Below are 15,215 nucleotides of genomic sequence, written 5' to 3'. Positions count from 1 at the left end.
TTCCGTCCTGCTTCCGGCCTCACTGCCCCTTTGCCTCCTCCCTGAGGGCCTGGCAGCCATGGCAACATCCCCAGCCCCTTCTGCCTAATAACTGGCTAAAGGCTCCGAAGCCTCCCTGGCTCTGCCCGTAGCTGTGCTCTGCCTCAACCAAGCCCAGAGCAGACCTTCCTGACAGGCAGTAAGCAAGAACAGCATATTAGCATGCTGCAACTGAAATAGCATTTTTAAGACAATTCATCAGGTTGGCAGCGATTGAAACAATTAGCACTCTGGAAAGAGCCATAAACTAGCAAGACTATTAGGGAAGATACAGTTACGGGCAGGAACCACCTGATTAGGGATGAAGAATTCTGAGTGGTTTAATTTTAATACTGTCAGAAAGGTTAATATTTAATTACAAATTATAATCTCCTTATCCAAGCTGTCTTAATATGTCTTCATACACAGTGGAAGAAGAAGGGAAGCATCGGCTGACTTGCTGGTGTAGAAAGGAGATGGGCTTGCTAAGAGACTGATGATGCAGGTCGTTTTCAGTCAGCGCATCTGAACGAGGGGCCGACTGACACCAGGGCAGGGACTTCTGAAAGCATGGGGATAGTGTCCTACAGTATACCATCATCCCTCAGAGGCGGTGGGCTGGGCACTCAAGGAGTGTCCCTGGAGCTGCCCATGCCTCAGCACAGGCTCCAGTTCTCCTTTCTACTGGCCTTAGGCAGGTTGCTTGACCCCTCCCCAAAGCGAGATACTGAGTCACAGTGAGCTCAGGCTCTAGCACACTAATCAGTGCCTGAGCCCTGATCTCATGTTTATTCATCACCTCATATTTTCCACGGTACCACCCCATCGACCTCTTGTTCAACCCCATGAGGAAGATAACATAGATGCTGAATTAGAGCCACTTTTCAGATGGGAAGGCCCAGACCCTATAGCATGTAGGGGCCTGTCCAGTGTCAGTTGCAAGGGGAAGAGATAAAATCAGAATCCAAGTCTCTCAACTCTCCTTTCAGTGCCATTGTTCCTAGTTGTAGTAGGCAGCTAGATTGTAAACTTGTCAGTCTTGTGTCAAATAGGGAGATGTGAGGCATGGGAAACCCAGTATAACCGTCTGTGTATTTAATATTTAAATCCTAGGTGGTGCCTCTATAAAACCCTCTTGTACCAACTCCATTCAGAGTCTGTGTTTAGCACAGGCATTTTCTGGCCATGTAACAGGCAGGCATGAAACCTGCCTTCAAAACCTGAGAGTCCTGGACTGTACCTGATGACAGCAGGACCCAAGGAAAGATATACAGGAAGGGCCATGTCACAGGAGCTGGAGAGGACCTGGGCAGTAGGGCCGGCTCAGTGACATGTACACTAGCTGGACACTCGACTTGGTTTTAAGTTCTGGCTTTCTGATCCTTAGTGGCCTCATTTTTAAAAAGTTACGAATGCCTCTAGACCTGGCTGCCTCACAAGGTCTTGTTTGGACATTTGTATAATTTCTTTTTCAGATCTTTGGCTTATTTTTTTCTCTCATTAACTTCTGCTCTTTGTCCCAAATTTGAGCAATTTTGTTAGCTTCCATTATTAGTTAAAAATCCTTGCAAAAGCACCCTAGTGCTTAGGGGCTCTGTGGCCTTCTGAGGTAGGATAGTAGTGCCCGGAAGATGGCAGTTAGCATGGCACTGTGACAAAGGTCTGAGTCCCCTGCCTGGCTTCAAATACCAACTCTCAACTGTTCCGGAGTTGGCTGGGATCTGTGTTCCCATCTTTTTTCTCATCTGTAAAATGGGTTCAGTTATGGCGCCTATCTCATTGGATTATTATGAAGGTTAAATGAGACCATGTAAACAGCTAAACACCATTAGCACATAGTAAGTGATTGGTATATATTGGATATTACTATCATAATTGTTGCTTCACTTCTAGATAACCCTAAGCTAAGACCATGTGAAACCAAAAATAATTCAGGCAAGCAAATCAACCCGGAAACTTGTTTGGAGTTACTCAGCAAATCAGTAGAAGTAGGACAAGAACCCACAACACTTGACCTAAGTGATCATTAGAGTGTTTACTTCTGGTATCCTGGGACATTTGACATCCAGACACAAAGCTCAGAACTTAGAAATGAAGACTGCCAAGCGCTGATTGACAGAGCAGGAAATATGAGGCAGTAGAGTTTAGTGGCTAAGAGCACAGACTTGGAGCTAAATTGTCATACCTGATTGACCTTGGGCATGTTACTTTAATCTGTGACTCAGTTTTCTCATCTGGAGGGTAGAAATGATAATAATATTTAGCTCATAGACTTGTACATGTTCTGAGCCCTGAGTTTGTTTAGATCATTGCCAGGCACTTAAAGAAGCATCCAGAACTGTCAACTGTTACCATTAGGAACCCATCTCATGGCTTTCAGTGCATTGCTCCCTCTGGGAAGCACTTGAGCTTCCTCATGTCCATCCTCCCCTTCTTCCGCAAGCCTTGGCTAAGCTACCTAGGACCCTCTGGAAATGCTTGCTGGCTGATGTCCCATGTTCTCTAAGAGCAGTGATCACCTCCATGTAGCCTTAATAGTTCTCCAAACCCTTATATATCTCTTGGATTAGGTGCTCTCAGGCCCTTGGTGAGGCAGGGAGAGGAAACAGGAGCCTGTGTTCCACAGAAAGGAACTACAGCTCCAAAAGAAGAGGCAGCATGCCCAGCGCCACAGAGACAGTGGCCAACCTAGGACTGGAAGCCATGTCCCTGCCAGAGCACTTCTGCTGCCCTGTACTGCGGGTACAGAGTGACAGGATGCGAGAAAAACTACAGTTCTGACCAGCAGCATGTGGCCTAGATATCAGACGTAGATAGCTACCTCCCTCTAGGGTCTTGGTGCCCTGTCATCCCCAGCTGTTGGATGAAGTGTATTCAGTGAGTGCTCTTTCTGAGGTGGAAACGTGTGCCAGTGGGAAAGGAGCCTGGGGAACCCTGGTTCGGGTGGAGGGACAGGGCACGTGTAACTATAAGTCCCTAAATTCATCATGAAAAAGAGTGAACGCTGCCTGCATTAACTCGCGAACTTCCCACCGCATACACATACACATACCCTTTCCCTGGGGCTAATCGTGGTTGAACCTCACCCCAGAGGGCCAGTTCCCAGCAGATCACTCCTAGGCCCAGTGGTGGAGAGGGATGGGCTACAAGCTGCCTTATGTATAGCTTTTAAGTGAAATGAAGAAATGTAAATAAATTAAAAGATTTCTTAGCACAAAAGAGAAGTGATATAAAACAAAGAGGCATGTGCCCACAAAAGCTGCAACGTTGAGGGCACCATGGAGCTGGCTGGGTACTTGCTGCACCCTTCCTTCTCCACATGGCCCACACAGACTGTAGCTGACTCTACCCATGTCTACCTGCCCACTTGACGGCTTCTTCTCAAGGATGGAGACCAAGACTTGTTCGCTGATGTAGCTTTAGCACACACAGAATGCCCTCAGGAAATATGGGATGGCTGATGTGGTAATAAGACCAGTAGAAGCCTAAAAAGAGACATTCTGAGCCAGATTTAGAAAGGCCGGGACATGACTTGGGTTTATTAAGGTAGGGAATGAGGGAATCATGGGGGAGAGGAGTGGACAGAAAAGGAGGCAAGGAGCCAAAAAAATAGAATGGGATAGAAGATCTTGCACTGGTGTGGACTGAAAGCCTAGGGGATATTTGAGATGCTCTCCTCCTTAACCCTCTCCCTCTAACTTCCTGACTCCAAATGGACTCCTGCTTGTTTCCACACAGGGCTTCATCAGGCTGGACATGTCTGAGTTCCAAGAGCGGCATGAGGTAAGTGAGAGTCCTCGCTGAAGTATGGTATGGAGGGCCTGTGAATCAACATCACTCTGCGTGGGTATTTTGTTGGGACTTGTCATTTGGACCTGAGATAACTCCAGCAGCATTGGGATTCATCCTTTGGGGGCATATATGTGCAAGAGGGTCACCGATCTGTTTTGCATAGGACTTGCTCTGAAAAAGAAACCTAGAGAAGATCTGTAGACTCTTTTATTGTGGCAGGATTCCTACTACCCCAGAAGAAAGTCTGACTGTCCTTATTGAGATAGGCAGTGTTAATAATGAATGAAGCCATTTTCCTGTGCATGTCCACATCAGAAACTAAAAGTATAGTAAGACCTTTCCAGTGTGTTTCCTTCCTTCCTCCAGGTAGCCAAGTTTATCGGGTCCCCACCAGGCTACATTGGCCACGAGGAGGGCGGCCAGCTGACCAAGAAGCTGAAGCAGTGTCCCAATGCTGTGGTGCTCTTCGATGAGGTGGACAAGGCCCATCCAGATGTGCTCACCATCATGCTGCAGCTGTTTGACGAGGTGAAAGTCACTTTGGGCTGGGATGGAGTAGGGGTCACTTCGGGGACCTATGAACAATAAGAATCAAGGACCCAGAGGCCTGTCTGACCCTTCCTTCATTTGCCACTTCCACATGTGTACATTCAGTCACCTAGCAGATGTGGCTTTGCCCCCTTTCTGGACCAGGGCCCATGCTGGGCACTTTAGGATAAACCAGCACTACCCAAGAATTGAAATTCTGTAGCTACCCAGGCTGCCTTCTAGAGAGACACAGAGTGGAAGTGCCAGGACAGACCTGAAGTTTTAGTTTCAACTCTTCTCCATCTCTAAGCATCAGGGGCCTCATGTGACAAACAGGCTGAATCCAAGATAATCTCCAAGAACTTCCTGGCTCATGGAGCCCTTTTCTTGTCACAAGCCCTTTTCAGGCTTGTCACAAACTAGACAGCCTCCTACTGGTAAGGTGAGCTCTAAATGAGAAAAACTCTCTTTTCTTTCAGCATATTCTGTGTACTAGGCTAAAGATGTTATTGCTAACCATCATAGCAGCAGGCAGAGTAGAAACTCTTTTTACAGAAGAAACTAAGGTTCAGAGAGGTTATAAATGTCATGCCTATGGCATGGAGCCACTGTGCAGAGGAACCATGTTTGGGCCACAGATACGTTTGATTCTGGAGTCTCAGTTCTCCCTCTCTGTACCACTCCTTAACCTCAAGCAGAGAAGAGAGACTTACGAACAGAGGAAGGGTTGACCTCCTTTAGGGGCCCTGTGGAACTGGGCATGAGGCTTCTCTTCTATATTAGCCAACACGTGTCCAGAGGGAGTCCAGCCTGCCTTTCCACTTAGCCCCCTATAGCCCGGGGACAACAGGAATGTGTTTTGCTTCCCATGTTGCAAGTGTACTCAAAAGGCAGGAAGGGACTTCTGGACCAAATAGCACACCAGGTGCCAAGCCAGGAAGACCCAGATCCAGATATACTCACAGCTGCCCATCACCTTCCCAACCTGGCCCAGCATCCTTGTCCCTGCCCCAGTTTTACTGCTATCTTCCTAGCTCCCCAGGTCTACCCTGTCCCCCGACCAGCCGCTGAGGAATGGAGGCCGGTGCTTCCAAGGTTACATATTCAGTTACTCATACCTGTGCTCTGAGACCTCCCACCTCGTTCCATTCTCTTGATGGGATTCAAGTACACAGCTATGGACCAGGCCCAGTCCTGGTCTCTAGGAGCTCCCTGCATAGTAGATGGTTAGAAAGGAGACATAATAATAGTTGATATTTTTTACTTTATGTGCCAAACACTGTTCTAAAACATTTACTTATATCAATTCATCTAGTCCTCCCACCATCCCTGTGAAGGTGGTTATTATTATTGCCTCTGTAATTACTGAAGTAAAGTGAGAGAAGTGATTGGCCTATGGGCATGCAGCTGGGAAGAGGGAGTCCAGGATGGGAGCCCAGGTAGTCCAGTTGAGAGCCTGCAGCTTCAGTAATAACTACCATTCAGCCAGGGTCAGAAGAGAGAGGTAGATCTGCAGGGAAGCCTTCACGGGAAGGGAGGGCCCAGCTCAGAGAGCATGGGCACTGCAGCTTCTGACATCTCTGTAGAGTTACCTCTGATGGCCTTCTTGGCCCAGAAGAGGGGAGGCAGCTACTGACTGAGATGCAACAAGTGCTGCCTCCAGGTTGTTACCACCTCCATATGTAAGCCCTGTACCCCTCCCCTGCTGTTTCTCCACTGACTACTTTCTGGGAGTTGATAATAATTCCTTCCTGTGGCCTCTGGCAGCCTACTACCATCTCTGAAGTTTATGCCCTTGGTTCCATTGACCAAAGCTGCCATTCAAGATTACTTAGATTTATGCTTATAGGCGTCTTGTGGACAAGGATCTTGTCTTACTCACTCCAGCCACTCCCAGAGCCCACAGAGTCAAGGGAAATGCTCTGCTGAGTAACTTAATTCAACAGTAATTCAGCATACCTTCCAGGATAACTAAGGAGGTTCTAGGTGAACAGTGGAGAAGGGCTGACAGCGGACACCTATTAAGCAGAAGCACAGGGGCATGAGGCATCCTGGTCTGTCCAGGAAACTCTAGCTGCTCAGCACCACTAGACTGCAAAATGAAAGTGAGAGCAGAACAGTAGAGGTGAGTGGGTAACGTTGGCAGGGACCAATTATGGTCCCAGGCGAAGGAATGTGGATTTTAGATTGAAAGGAGCCTTTAAGGTAGTCCGCCCACCTCTCTTTCTGCCTCCGCAGCCACCATGGTGCCCGTGAAAAAGCTGGTGGCGAAGGGGGGCAAAAAAAAGAAGCAAGTTCTGAAGTTTACCCTTGATTGCACCCACCCTGTAGAAGATGGAATCATGGATGCAGCCAATTTTGAGAAGTTTCTTCAGGAGAGAATCAAAGTGAATGGAAAAGCTGGAAATCTCGGTGGAGGGGTGGTAACCATTGAAAGGAGCAAAAGCAAGATTACTGTAACTTCCAAGGTGCCTTTTTCCAAAAGGTATTTGAAATATCTGACCAAAAAGTGCTTGAAGAAGAATAACCTCCATGACTGGCTGCATGTGCTGGCCAACAGCAAGGAGAGCTACGAGCTATGCTACTTCCAGATCAACCAGGACGAGGAGGAGGAGGACGACGAGGATTAGAAGTCCTGTGTTTGGGATATTTAGTATAATTTTTAAATAAAATCTAGGAATCACAAAAAAAAAAAAAAAGGAGCCTTTAAAAGCTTTAAGTAAGAACACATTCTCACTTTATAAAGATCCTATTGGTAACTGTGATAGAATGGACCGGAAAGAAGAGGGGGAGCAGCGAGGAGGCTGGTGAAGCATCCAGGCTAGATGTGGGGATGCCTGCTCTGAAGCAGGGAAGTGGGCTGGCCAGAACTCCCAGAAGGCCGACTGTGCAGGACTCAGGGATTGAATGTGAGGGGAGACAGAGGAGCCAGGGGTGGTCAACTCCAGGACTCTGGCCTGGGTGGCTGGACAGCTACTGCTGCCTTCAGCTGAGGCAGGGAACCCATGAGGACAAGCAGCAGATAGGCGAGGAAGATGAGGAGTTGAGGTTTGAAATTGCTAAAAATGAGATACTTGAGGGACGACCAGGTGGAGGTGCCCAAGAGGCTGGTCATCAGTTGGAGAAGTCTAGAGCATAGGACAGATCTGGACTGGAAGCAGAGATTGAGGAATGTCAGCACAGGTAGAGTAAGAGAAGCCCCAGGAAAGGATGAGCTCTCTCAGCTAGGGGGTATATGGTATGCATAGAAGGGAGGGCTAATAACAGAGTCTGTGACCTATCAGGAAAGTCAGAGAGGGAATGTGGTTCAGTGTAGAGTGGATGGGACACACAATACATGGTCTCTGCCTCGGTGTTCATGAAAGAGTTGGGAAGACTAATAGCAAAAAGCATTTCACCCCACCTTCATACGTGCTGTACTAGGATAAGTGGCAAGTGCTGGGAGTTGTAAGGGCTCCTGCTCCAGTCTGGGGGCGTGAAGGAAGCCCCTCATTCCCGCCCAGCTCAGTTCTCCCAAGTCTGGTCAGGAGCCCTGATGCTTTCAGCAAAACACCAAGTGGAACTAATGACCCCAGAGCCTGCCATGCAGGGCAGAAGTCTCAGGAGGACACTGCCCCTGCAGAGCCTGCTTCTGCTCCTCCCTCAAGGACAGAAACAGTGGGAAAACAGCCCCTATAACCCTGGGGTAGCATTCACACCCAGTCATTGCTGGGATGGGACAGTGACAGCTCCCTTTTTAGAGAGGACTCTTTGGCAGTCCTTATTGCCAAAGTCTCTGAGGAGGAGGAAGAGACACATACACTGTGAAAATCACCCTTTGGGTCTTCATACACCATGTCTGCTACCCTGACCCACCTGAGACCCATCCCCGTCCCAGTTTAGGAAAAAAAAAAAAAAAAGCAGGACTTTGATCCTAGGATGAAATTGCCACTGGTTACTGTTCTGGTCAGTATAGCAGTGTGTGTACTCCATCCTCGGGGATGAGCTCTGCCAAGTGCCTTATGCATACATTTGGACACATCACACAGACACACAAACACACACGCACACACACATACCGTGACCAGGTCCCTAGAACTAGAATTGCCCTTGGTGGATCTGTTGCTCTGTTACTCATGATCAGGGAAGCCAGTGGCAACAGCTCAAGAACATCCACTTGCACTCTCTCTCAAATTGAACAAATAAATCTAAGAAGCCTATGCCAAGGGCCAGTGTAAAGCAAGGCTAAAAAGCAGGTACCATGCCCAGCGTGGATTAGGTACTGAGTTAATGCACATCCTTCCTTTTTTGCTTCTGAAGGCCAGGGCTGGTCTGCCACTGCTTTGGCTTTAGAAGCAAGGACTGAGCCTGAGTGAGGTCCATACCACCAGGGAAAGGGAAATGCTTGGAGGACTACCTACCACCTGAGGCCAGGGCAGGCAAGAGCCGACAGGTTGGGGTCAGTGACGTGTCGCCAGGGCCATGTTCTCTGGCCTGTCAGGTCCTGTGCTTGGTGGGAGAGTGCAGTGGGGTACAGAGAACACAAAGCATAGCACCTATGGTGCAAGAAGTGCCCTGCCGGTGTCCACTGTTATTCCCCCAGAGGTTCCACTCACCGAGGCCCTGACTGCTACTTGCATCATAAATAACTGTAAAGTACTGTGGTACAGTGATACAGCATTATTTGCTGAGTTGGTGGGAGCTTCTTGCCCTTGAACTCTGTGGCCCCAGATAGCTATACTTCTGTCATTCTGTCTCTTCTCTTTCCTCAGTGCATCTGTCTCTAGTACAGATGGTTTCTTTCATCTGTGTCCTTTCTAGAAAGAGCTAAAGATTCCAAGGCCTCATCCCACATTGGTTAAAGGAGGAGCCTTATTTTCTGTCCCTCTCTGCCAGGCCAAAGGATGGCTTTAAGTTGTAGAGATTATACCTGTTTCATTCGTCTCATTCATTTTAATACAACAAATACCAACAAATAGGTAGTATATTACATGTCTGCTGGCTAATAACAGTTCAGAGCACTTGCACAACTTGGCTAACCAAGGATTTTTCACCAACATGACCATATTAGTCTTCACAATGGCCACATAAAATACCCTCCTCTGAGCTCCTACATGACTCCTTATACTACTTAACTCACTGGGCTTCCCCCTTATAATACTTAACTCACTGAATTGTCATTGCTGGTTTCTTGAGTGTCTTTTTTCTTTTTTTTAACAAGAAACATGTCAAAGGTTCAGTGAGGCCCCAGTGCCCAGTATAGAGCCCGGCCCAGATTAGGCCTCTAAAAAAGTGTATTGCATGGATGCATGTTTAATCGAGCTAACTTTTGGGGTGCCAGAGATGAATCAGGGGACCTGATGGATGACAAAGAGAGCTTCAGTCTTGATTGGAGACAGTATCAGCAGGTGGAATGGTTGTAGCCCAGGACAGTGAGAACCAGCAGGAGTGAGCAGCTTGGGGTTCTGAAGAGACCTCCTGGAAGAGGTGCCTAAGCTTAGCACTTCCTGACTGTGCAGTCACTGTTCTTTCCCAGGGCCGGCTGACAGATGGAAAAGGGAAGACCATTGACTGTAAGGACGCCATCTTCATCATGACCTCCAATGTGGCCAGCGACGAGATCGCACAGCATGCACTGCAGCTGAGACAGGAAGCTTTGGAGATGAGCCGTAACCGTATCGCGGAAAACCTTGGTATGGCACACAGCCTGAGCCGTCTGGGCAGGTGGGCAAGTACCCAGACCACCAGCACATCTCCTGGGGCAAGGATGAGATCATCCAGGAGGCCACATCTGTCGCCTTTCTATTTGCAAATGAACCTTCCAACCCTTCTTCCAAGTCAGAACTCAAGTCTTGGTCCTGACTCTTGTCCCCCTCCTTCCCTCCCTCACACAACTCCTACACTAAGGAACCCCTTGCTTTGTATTTGTAGCACATAGAACTGGAGGGGCCTCAGGAAGTGCCCAGTCCAGTCCTCTCTTTCAAGTGGAGACCAGGCTGAGGCCTAAAGAGCCTGAGACCCTGACCAGGATCACACAGACCCATCAGGGGCAGGACCAGAGCTGTTTTTGTAAATGGGAGCAAGAGCTCCCTAAATCTGGGGAGTAGGCAGTTTATGATTCTTTTTCCACAGGGGATGTCCAGATTAATGACAAGATAACCATCTCAAAGAACTTCAAGGAGAATGTGATACGCCCTATCCTGAAAGTAAGAGGTCTTTCTCCTTCCTACTAGAGTCTCCAGTGGGAAGATCCCCTTAGCCATCCTTAGTCTTCCCCACCAGGGTCCAGTATTTCCCTTTACCCCTTCTGGGTCACAGAGCTCACCTACCCCTAACCTGGCCCTGCAGGCTCACTTTCGGAGGGATGAGTTTCTTGGAAGAATCAACGAGATTGTCTACTTCCTCCCCTTCTGCCACTCGGAGCTCATCCAACTTGTCAACAAGGAACTGAACTTCTGGGCCAAGAGAGTAAGAGCAGGAACTGCCCATGGGTGGGGTTGGGTCATCTGCCCTTTGGAAATCAGGGAACATTGGGTTGGAAGCGACCCCCCTAGGGGCATGGAGCACGTTGGTATGGGCCAGTGGCCCTGGGGGATACAGTCACTCACAGTCCCAGGCCTCAGGCCAGAGTGGTGAGAGATGGAAAGCACTGGGCCACAAGCAGGCATGCTCTTATCTGACCTATCTCAGGCCAAGCAAAGGCACAACATCACGCTGCTCTGGGACCGTGAGGTGGCAGATGTGTTGGTTGACGGCTACAATGTGCACTATGGTGCTCGCTCCATCAAGCATGAGGTAAGCGCAGGAGCCTGAGAGAAGTAAGGCACCTCCATACCTCCCACCCTGGGTTCTCAGCCTGGAATAGCCCCATACCTAGAGCAGATGCCCCTTCAAAACCCAAACCAGAAGATGATCAAGTAAAACCCCGAGTCCTGGAGGATAAGCCATGTGAACCCCAGCCAGGAATGAGGAACAAGTTGGGAACTTCAGAAACTGGCGTTGTTGAGTTCTTAGCCTAGTCCTGCAAGCTGTGTGTTGTTAGCTCCACTTTGCAGAGGGGGAAGCTGAAGCTCAGGTTTCTGACTTGCCCTAGTAGTAGTAAGTGAAAGAGTCTAGGCTACAGGCCACAGGCATTAGCAGTGCTGACCTCTTTGCCCATCACCTGCAGGTCGAACGCCGTGTGGTGAACCAGCTGGCAGCTGCCTATGAGCAGGACCTGCTGCCGGGCGGCTGCACTCTGCGCATCACTGTGGAGGACTCAGACAAACAGCTGCTCAAGAGCCCCGAGCTGCCCTCCCCCCAGGCTGAGAAGCGCCCACCCAAGCTGCGGCTAGAGATCATTGACAAGGACAGTAAGACCCGCAAACTGGACATTCGGGCACCACTACACCCTGAGAAGGTGTGCCACAACCTCTAGCTTCTACCTACCTGCCTTTACATGCCCTCAACATCCAATAAAGGCCCCTCGGCTGTGGCATGGCAACTGACCTATCTTACCCTCCTCTCCACCCAGCCTGATACCTGTTTATCCCTAGTAGACCCCTCCTCAACCTCAAAGTCAAAGATAGGGATTTTGCCCTCCCTTGGATCCTTTGTTATGGGCCCAAAAACTTGATAACAGGTCTCCAATAGAGGAACTGCCTCCCCGCCCCCTTCAAGGCAGGGAGGAGGAGGAGTCCCCTTATCTTTATCCTTCAGCATGATCCCCATGGCCTATAGTCTCTGGAACTTTATCATGATCACAGAAAGCTCAGAAGTTTGGCAGCTAAGAACAGATCTGCCTGGGCAAAGACAGGTACCAGGCTGTGACCTGCCACCCTCTGCTGGCCTTCATGCAACTGAGTGCCCAGAATGTCTGCACAGATTGTGGAAAAAGAGTGCAGAGGCCCAGGCAGAGATTGTGCAGTGTAGACTGTAGCTACCTCCTTTCCATACCCTAGAATTCCAAGGAGAAGGGACCCATAGAACTCTTCCCCACTCCACTGCCTTATGGTAGCTGTTCCTACTCATTGCACATTCTGGTGTCAGGCCAGACCATGTTTCTCCAGCTTTGGAACCAAGCCAGTGTAAGGCACCTCTAGGAGGAAGGCTGAGTGGGTCACTACCCTGCTTTGCTCCGGGACTGGGCAACAGTACCAAATGACCAAGCAAGCTCAGCTCTATGGGGCCTCCTTCAGGAGACCAACACAGACATCGGGGAACTGTAGGAAGAGTGATAATGAAATCAGGCTGTGCCCAGGTGGCCAAGGAGTCTGCATCAGCTCTGTCTATACTGCTGTCCCAGCTGAGTTAGCCTGGAATAAACCACTCGCCCATGCAGTCTGCATGTTAGTCACTAAGCAGAGGGTCTGCGCACCCACCATCCCCCAAGGGCATACCATAAACCAGGCACGTGTCAACCCTGGCTTAGGACACAGCGAGGCCTGGTGCATCTTTGGGCACCATCGATACTAGCCATCATTGATGACCGCCCCATCTCCTGCAGGACGGTTTTGGATCCCTCCCTTGGTGTTAGCTACTCTCTTTCAGGAAGCAGAAAATAGAGACAGGAATTAAAGTCCCTTCGGTGATGGAAGAATGCCATGAGCATGTGGTGGGTAGGAGGCAGTCAGAAGTCAGGACATGGGCTCCAGCAGATGCTCCAGCAATCACCGTCCAGTATGTCAAGGAGCTGTCTGCTGCTCCCTACCTCAGTGACTGCTGTTCTTTTTACTACTACTACTACTACCACCACTCCTACTTGTTTTGAAATCATTTTAGACTTACGAAAAGTTGCAAAAATAGTCATTTTCATATATCCTTCACCTCATTTCTCCTAATACTAACATCTTACAAAACTATAGTATAATTATTAAAAGCAGGACATTAACATTGACACTGTACTAATTAATCGGTAGACATTCAGATTTTGCCATTTTTCCCACTGGTGTCCTTTATCTGGTCCAGGGTCCAATCCAGGATCCCGTGTTATATTTTGTTGTCGTGTTTCCTTTGTCTCCTTCAGCCCTTGGTAGTTCCTCTATCTTTCTTTGCCTTTCATGACCTTGACACTTCTGAAATATCCAGACCAGTTATTTTATAGGATGCTCCTCAATTTGGGTTTGTCCTCTGTTTTCACATGATTAGATTGAGGGTCTGCAGTTTTGGCAGAGCTACCCCAGAAGTGATGATGTGCCCTTCTAGTGCCTTCTAGCAAGGAGTGATATTAACTTGGATCACGTGACTCTGGTGGTGTGGGTCAGGTTTCTCTACTGTAAAATAACTAATCCCCCCTTTAAAATTAATAAGAATCTTGTGAGGAGGTACTTTGAAGCTGTGTAAAAACCTTACTTATCCTTAAACTTTTGCCTGCTAATTTTAGCATCCATCAGTGTTTTTTGCTTACAAGAATTAATGTTGTGTTGGCCTAATGTTGACTTTCTGTTTACTCATTTTATCTGTACTTATTAATTGGTATTCTGCTATAGGCGAGAGCTCCCTCTTTTCTCCCATGTATTTATTTCAACAATTTATTTATATCAGTATAAACTAATGGATATTTGTCTTATTCTGTAGGTTATAATCTCATACTTCAGTAGTTTATTTGTTGCTCATACTGGCCCAGTTTTAGCCATTGAGAATTCTTTCAGGTTGGCTTCTGTATTGTTGTGGTATTGCCCCCATCATTTTTTAGCCCTTCTTTCTCTCTAGCACCATAAGATGTTCCAAGCTCACTCATATTTTTCCTGTTCCAGCCCTGCATCAGCTGTTTTCCCAGATAGCTCATGATTCCTTGCCCTCAAGAACGGACACTAGGTGTATTCATTACTACTGGAGTGTCATTACTTCTAGGCCCTTTGGGCATACAGAGCTAGGAAATAGGTGTATTCATGTTAACACACACATCTGAATTAATTGTTATAGCTGTATGTATGTTATTAAAAATCATGAGTTCGCACTAATACCTACAGTTCCAATCGAATACCATAGGATTTGTGACTGCTGTTGTTATACTTTACTGTTCTTTTTCTCTTCTGCTGCCATCTCCTTTTCTTCCCCTTTCACTCTGTTTGGTGTTCAGATTTTCCTTAAAGGTTCTAATGCAATCAGTCAGTGACCATCATATATGGAACATTCCTATTAGATAAAGTTCTTATGCCTGGTTGTCGGTCTTTCGTTCAGTCAGCTGTGGCTAGGAGCACCCGGCATATAACTCAAGACCAGATAACTTTTGTATTAGAAAACCCAAAGGCCACCTTCCAGAGAGGAGAGTAGGAGATAGGGAAAACCCTCAGATTTTGAGGAACTTAAGTATTACTTCTACAGATTCTCAACTACACCTCCTAAGTGATGTTGGCCCCTAGCTTTAGCCTCCATAACATACTGGGCAAAATTCAGCTCCCTTGCATTACCTGTCTGTCTTTGTTACTAGAAAGCACGGTAAGCACCCAGAGGGCAAACACTCAGTTGTCCAGCTCACTGGCTTGCTCACAGGATGTGACACAATGACAGATGTTCCAGGTATTCGGATGGTTGGGTGGGCCCTGCAGCAAGCGCAGATCTTCACAGTGAGTCCCAGGACAGGACAGTATCATTTATCCACTGAGCACGCATTCATTCGTCATGTTCTTGTGGCCAGCCAGTAGGATCTGCCAGCATTGGACCTTGAGCAAACAGGGCAAAGACCCAGAACCCGTATTGAGTATCCTGGAATGCATGAGACAGGGCTTGAAAATGAAAAATATAACACCTTTGTTATTCAAAAAGAAAAACTCAGAGATGCGTAGTGATTGTTTTAGAAATTTAGGGAAGGGGCACCTGGGTAGTTCAGTTGGTTAAGCATCCAGCTCTTGATTTTGGCTCAGGTCATGATCTCAGTGTTGTGAGATTGAGCCCCATGTTGGGCTCCATGCTGGGCA

The 15,215-nt window shown here is 48.0% G+C and overlaps 2 protein-coding genes across 6 annotated transcripts in view; both read left to right on the top strand.

The window, feature by feature from the left end:
* Window positions 1–14,258, top strand: part of CLPB (caseinolytic mitochondrial matrix peptidase chaperone subunit B) — a 142,750-nt gene extending 128,492 nt beyond the window's left edge. For all 5 annotated transcript variants that reach the window (XM_004768123.3, XM_004768124.3, XM_004768127.3 and 2 more), the window contains 7 exons: window positions 3,757–3,801; window positions 4,177–4,338; window positions 9,854–10,010; window positions 10,450–10,523; window positions 10,666–10,785; window positions 11,008–11,112; window positions 11,486–14,258. In XM_004768123.3, the coding sequence (XP_004768180.1) occupies window positions 3,757–3,801; window positions 4,177–4,338; window positions 9,854–10,010; window positions 10,450–10,523; window positions 10,666–10,785; window positions 11,008–11,112; window positions 11,486–11,734 (912 nt within the window). In that variant the 3' untranslated portion in view covers window positions 11,735–14,258. The remainder of the gene's footprint in view (window positions 1–3,756; window positions 3,802–4,176; window positions 4,339–9,853; window positions 10,011–10,449; window positions 10,524–10,665; window positions 10,786–11,007; window positions 11,113–11,485) is intronic.
* Window positions 5,933–7,037, top strand: LOC123389600 (60S ribosomal protein L22-like). Its single transcript, XM_045071533.1, has one exon. It carries the CDS (start codon window positions 6,582–6,584, stop codon window positions 6,966–6,968), a length of 387 nt encoding a protein of 128 aa, XP_044927468.1. The 5' UTR covers window positions 5,933–6,581; the 3' UTR covers window positions 6,969–7,037.
* Window positions 14,259–15,215: the final 957 nt, after the last annotated feature.

Source organism: Mustela putorius, unplaced genomic scaffold (genome assembly GCF_011764305.1).
Source record: "Mustela putorius furo isolate JIRA1106 unplaced genomic scaffold, ASM1176430v1.1 tig00003987_pilon_pilon_pilon, whole genome shotgun sequence".
In the NCBI taxonomy this organism is placed as follows: Eukaryota; Metazoa; Chordata; class Mammalia; order Carnivora; family Mustelidae; genus Mustela; species Mustela putorius.
The sequence above is the reverse complement of the archived record's forward strand: the minus strand, read 5'-3'. Positions and strand labels throughout refer to the sequence as shown.

What these genes read in the sequence shown, in the direction of transcription:
- LOC123389600 (XM_045071533.1), top strand. Translation starts at nt 6,582, where the DNA reads ATGGTGCCCGTGAAAAAGCTGGTGGCGAAGGGGGGCAAAAAAAAGAAG.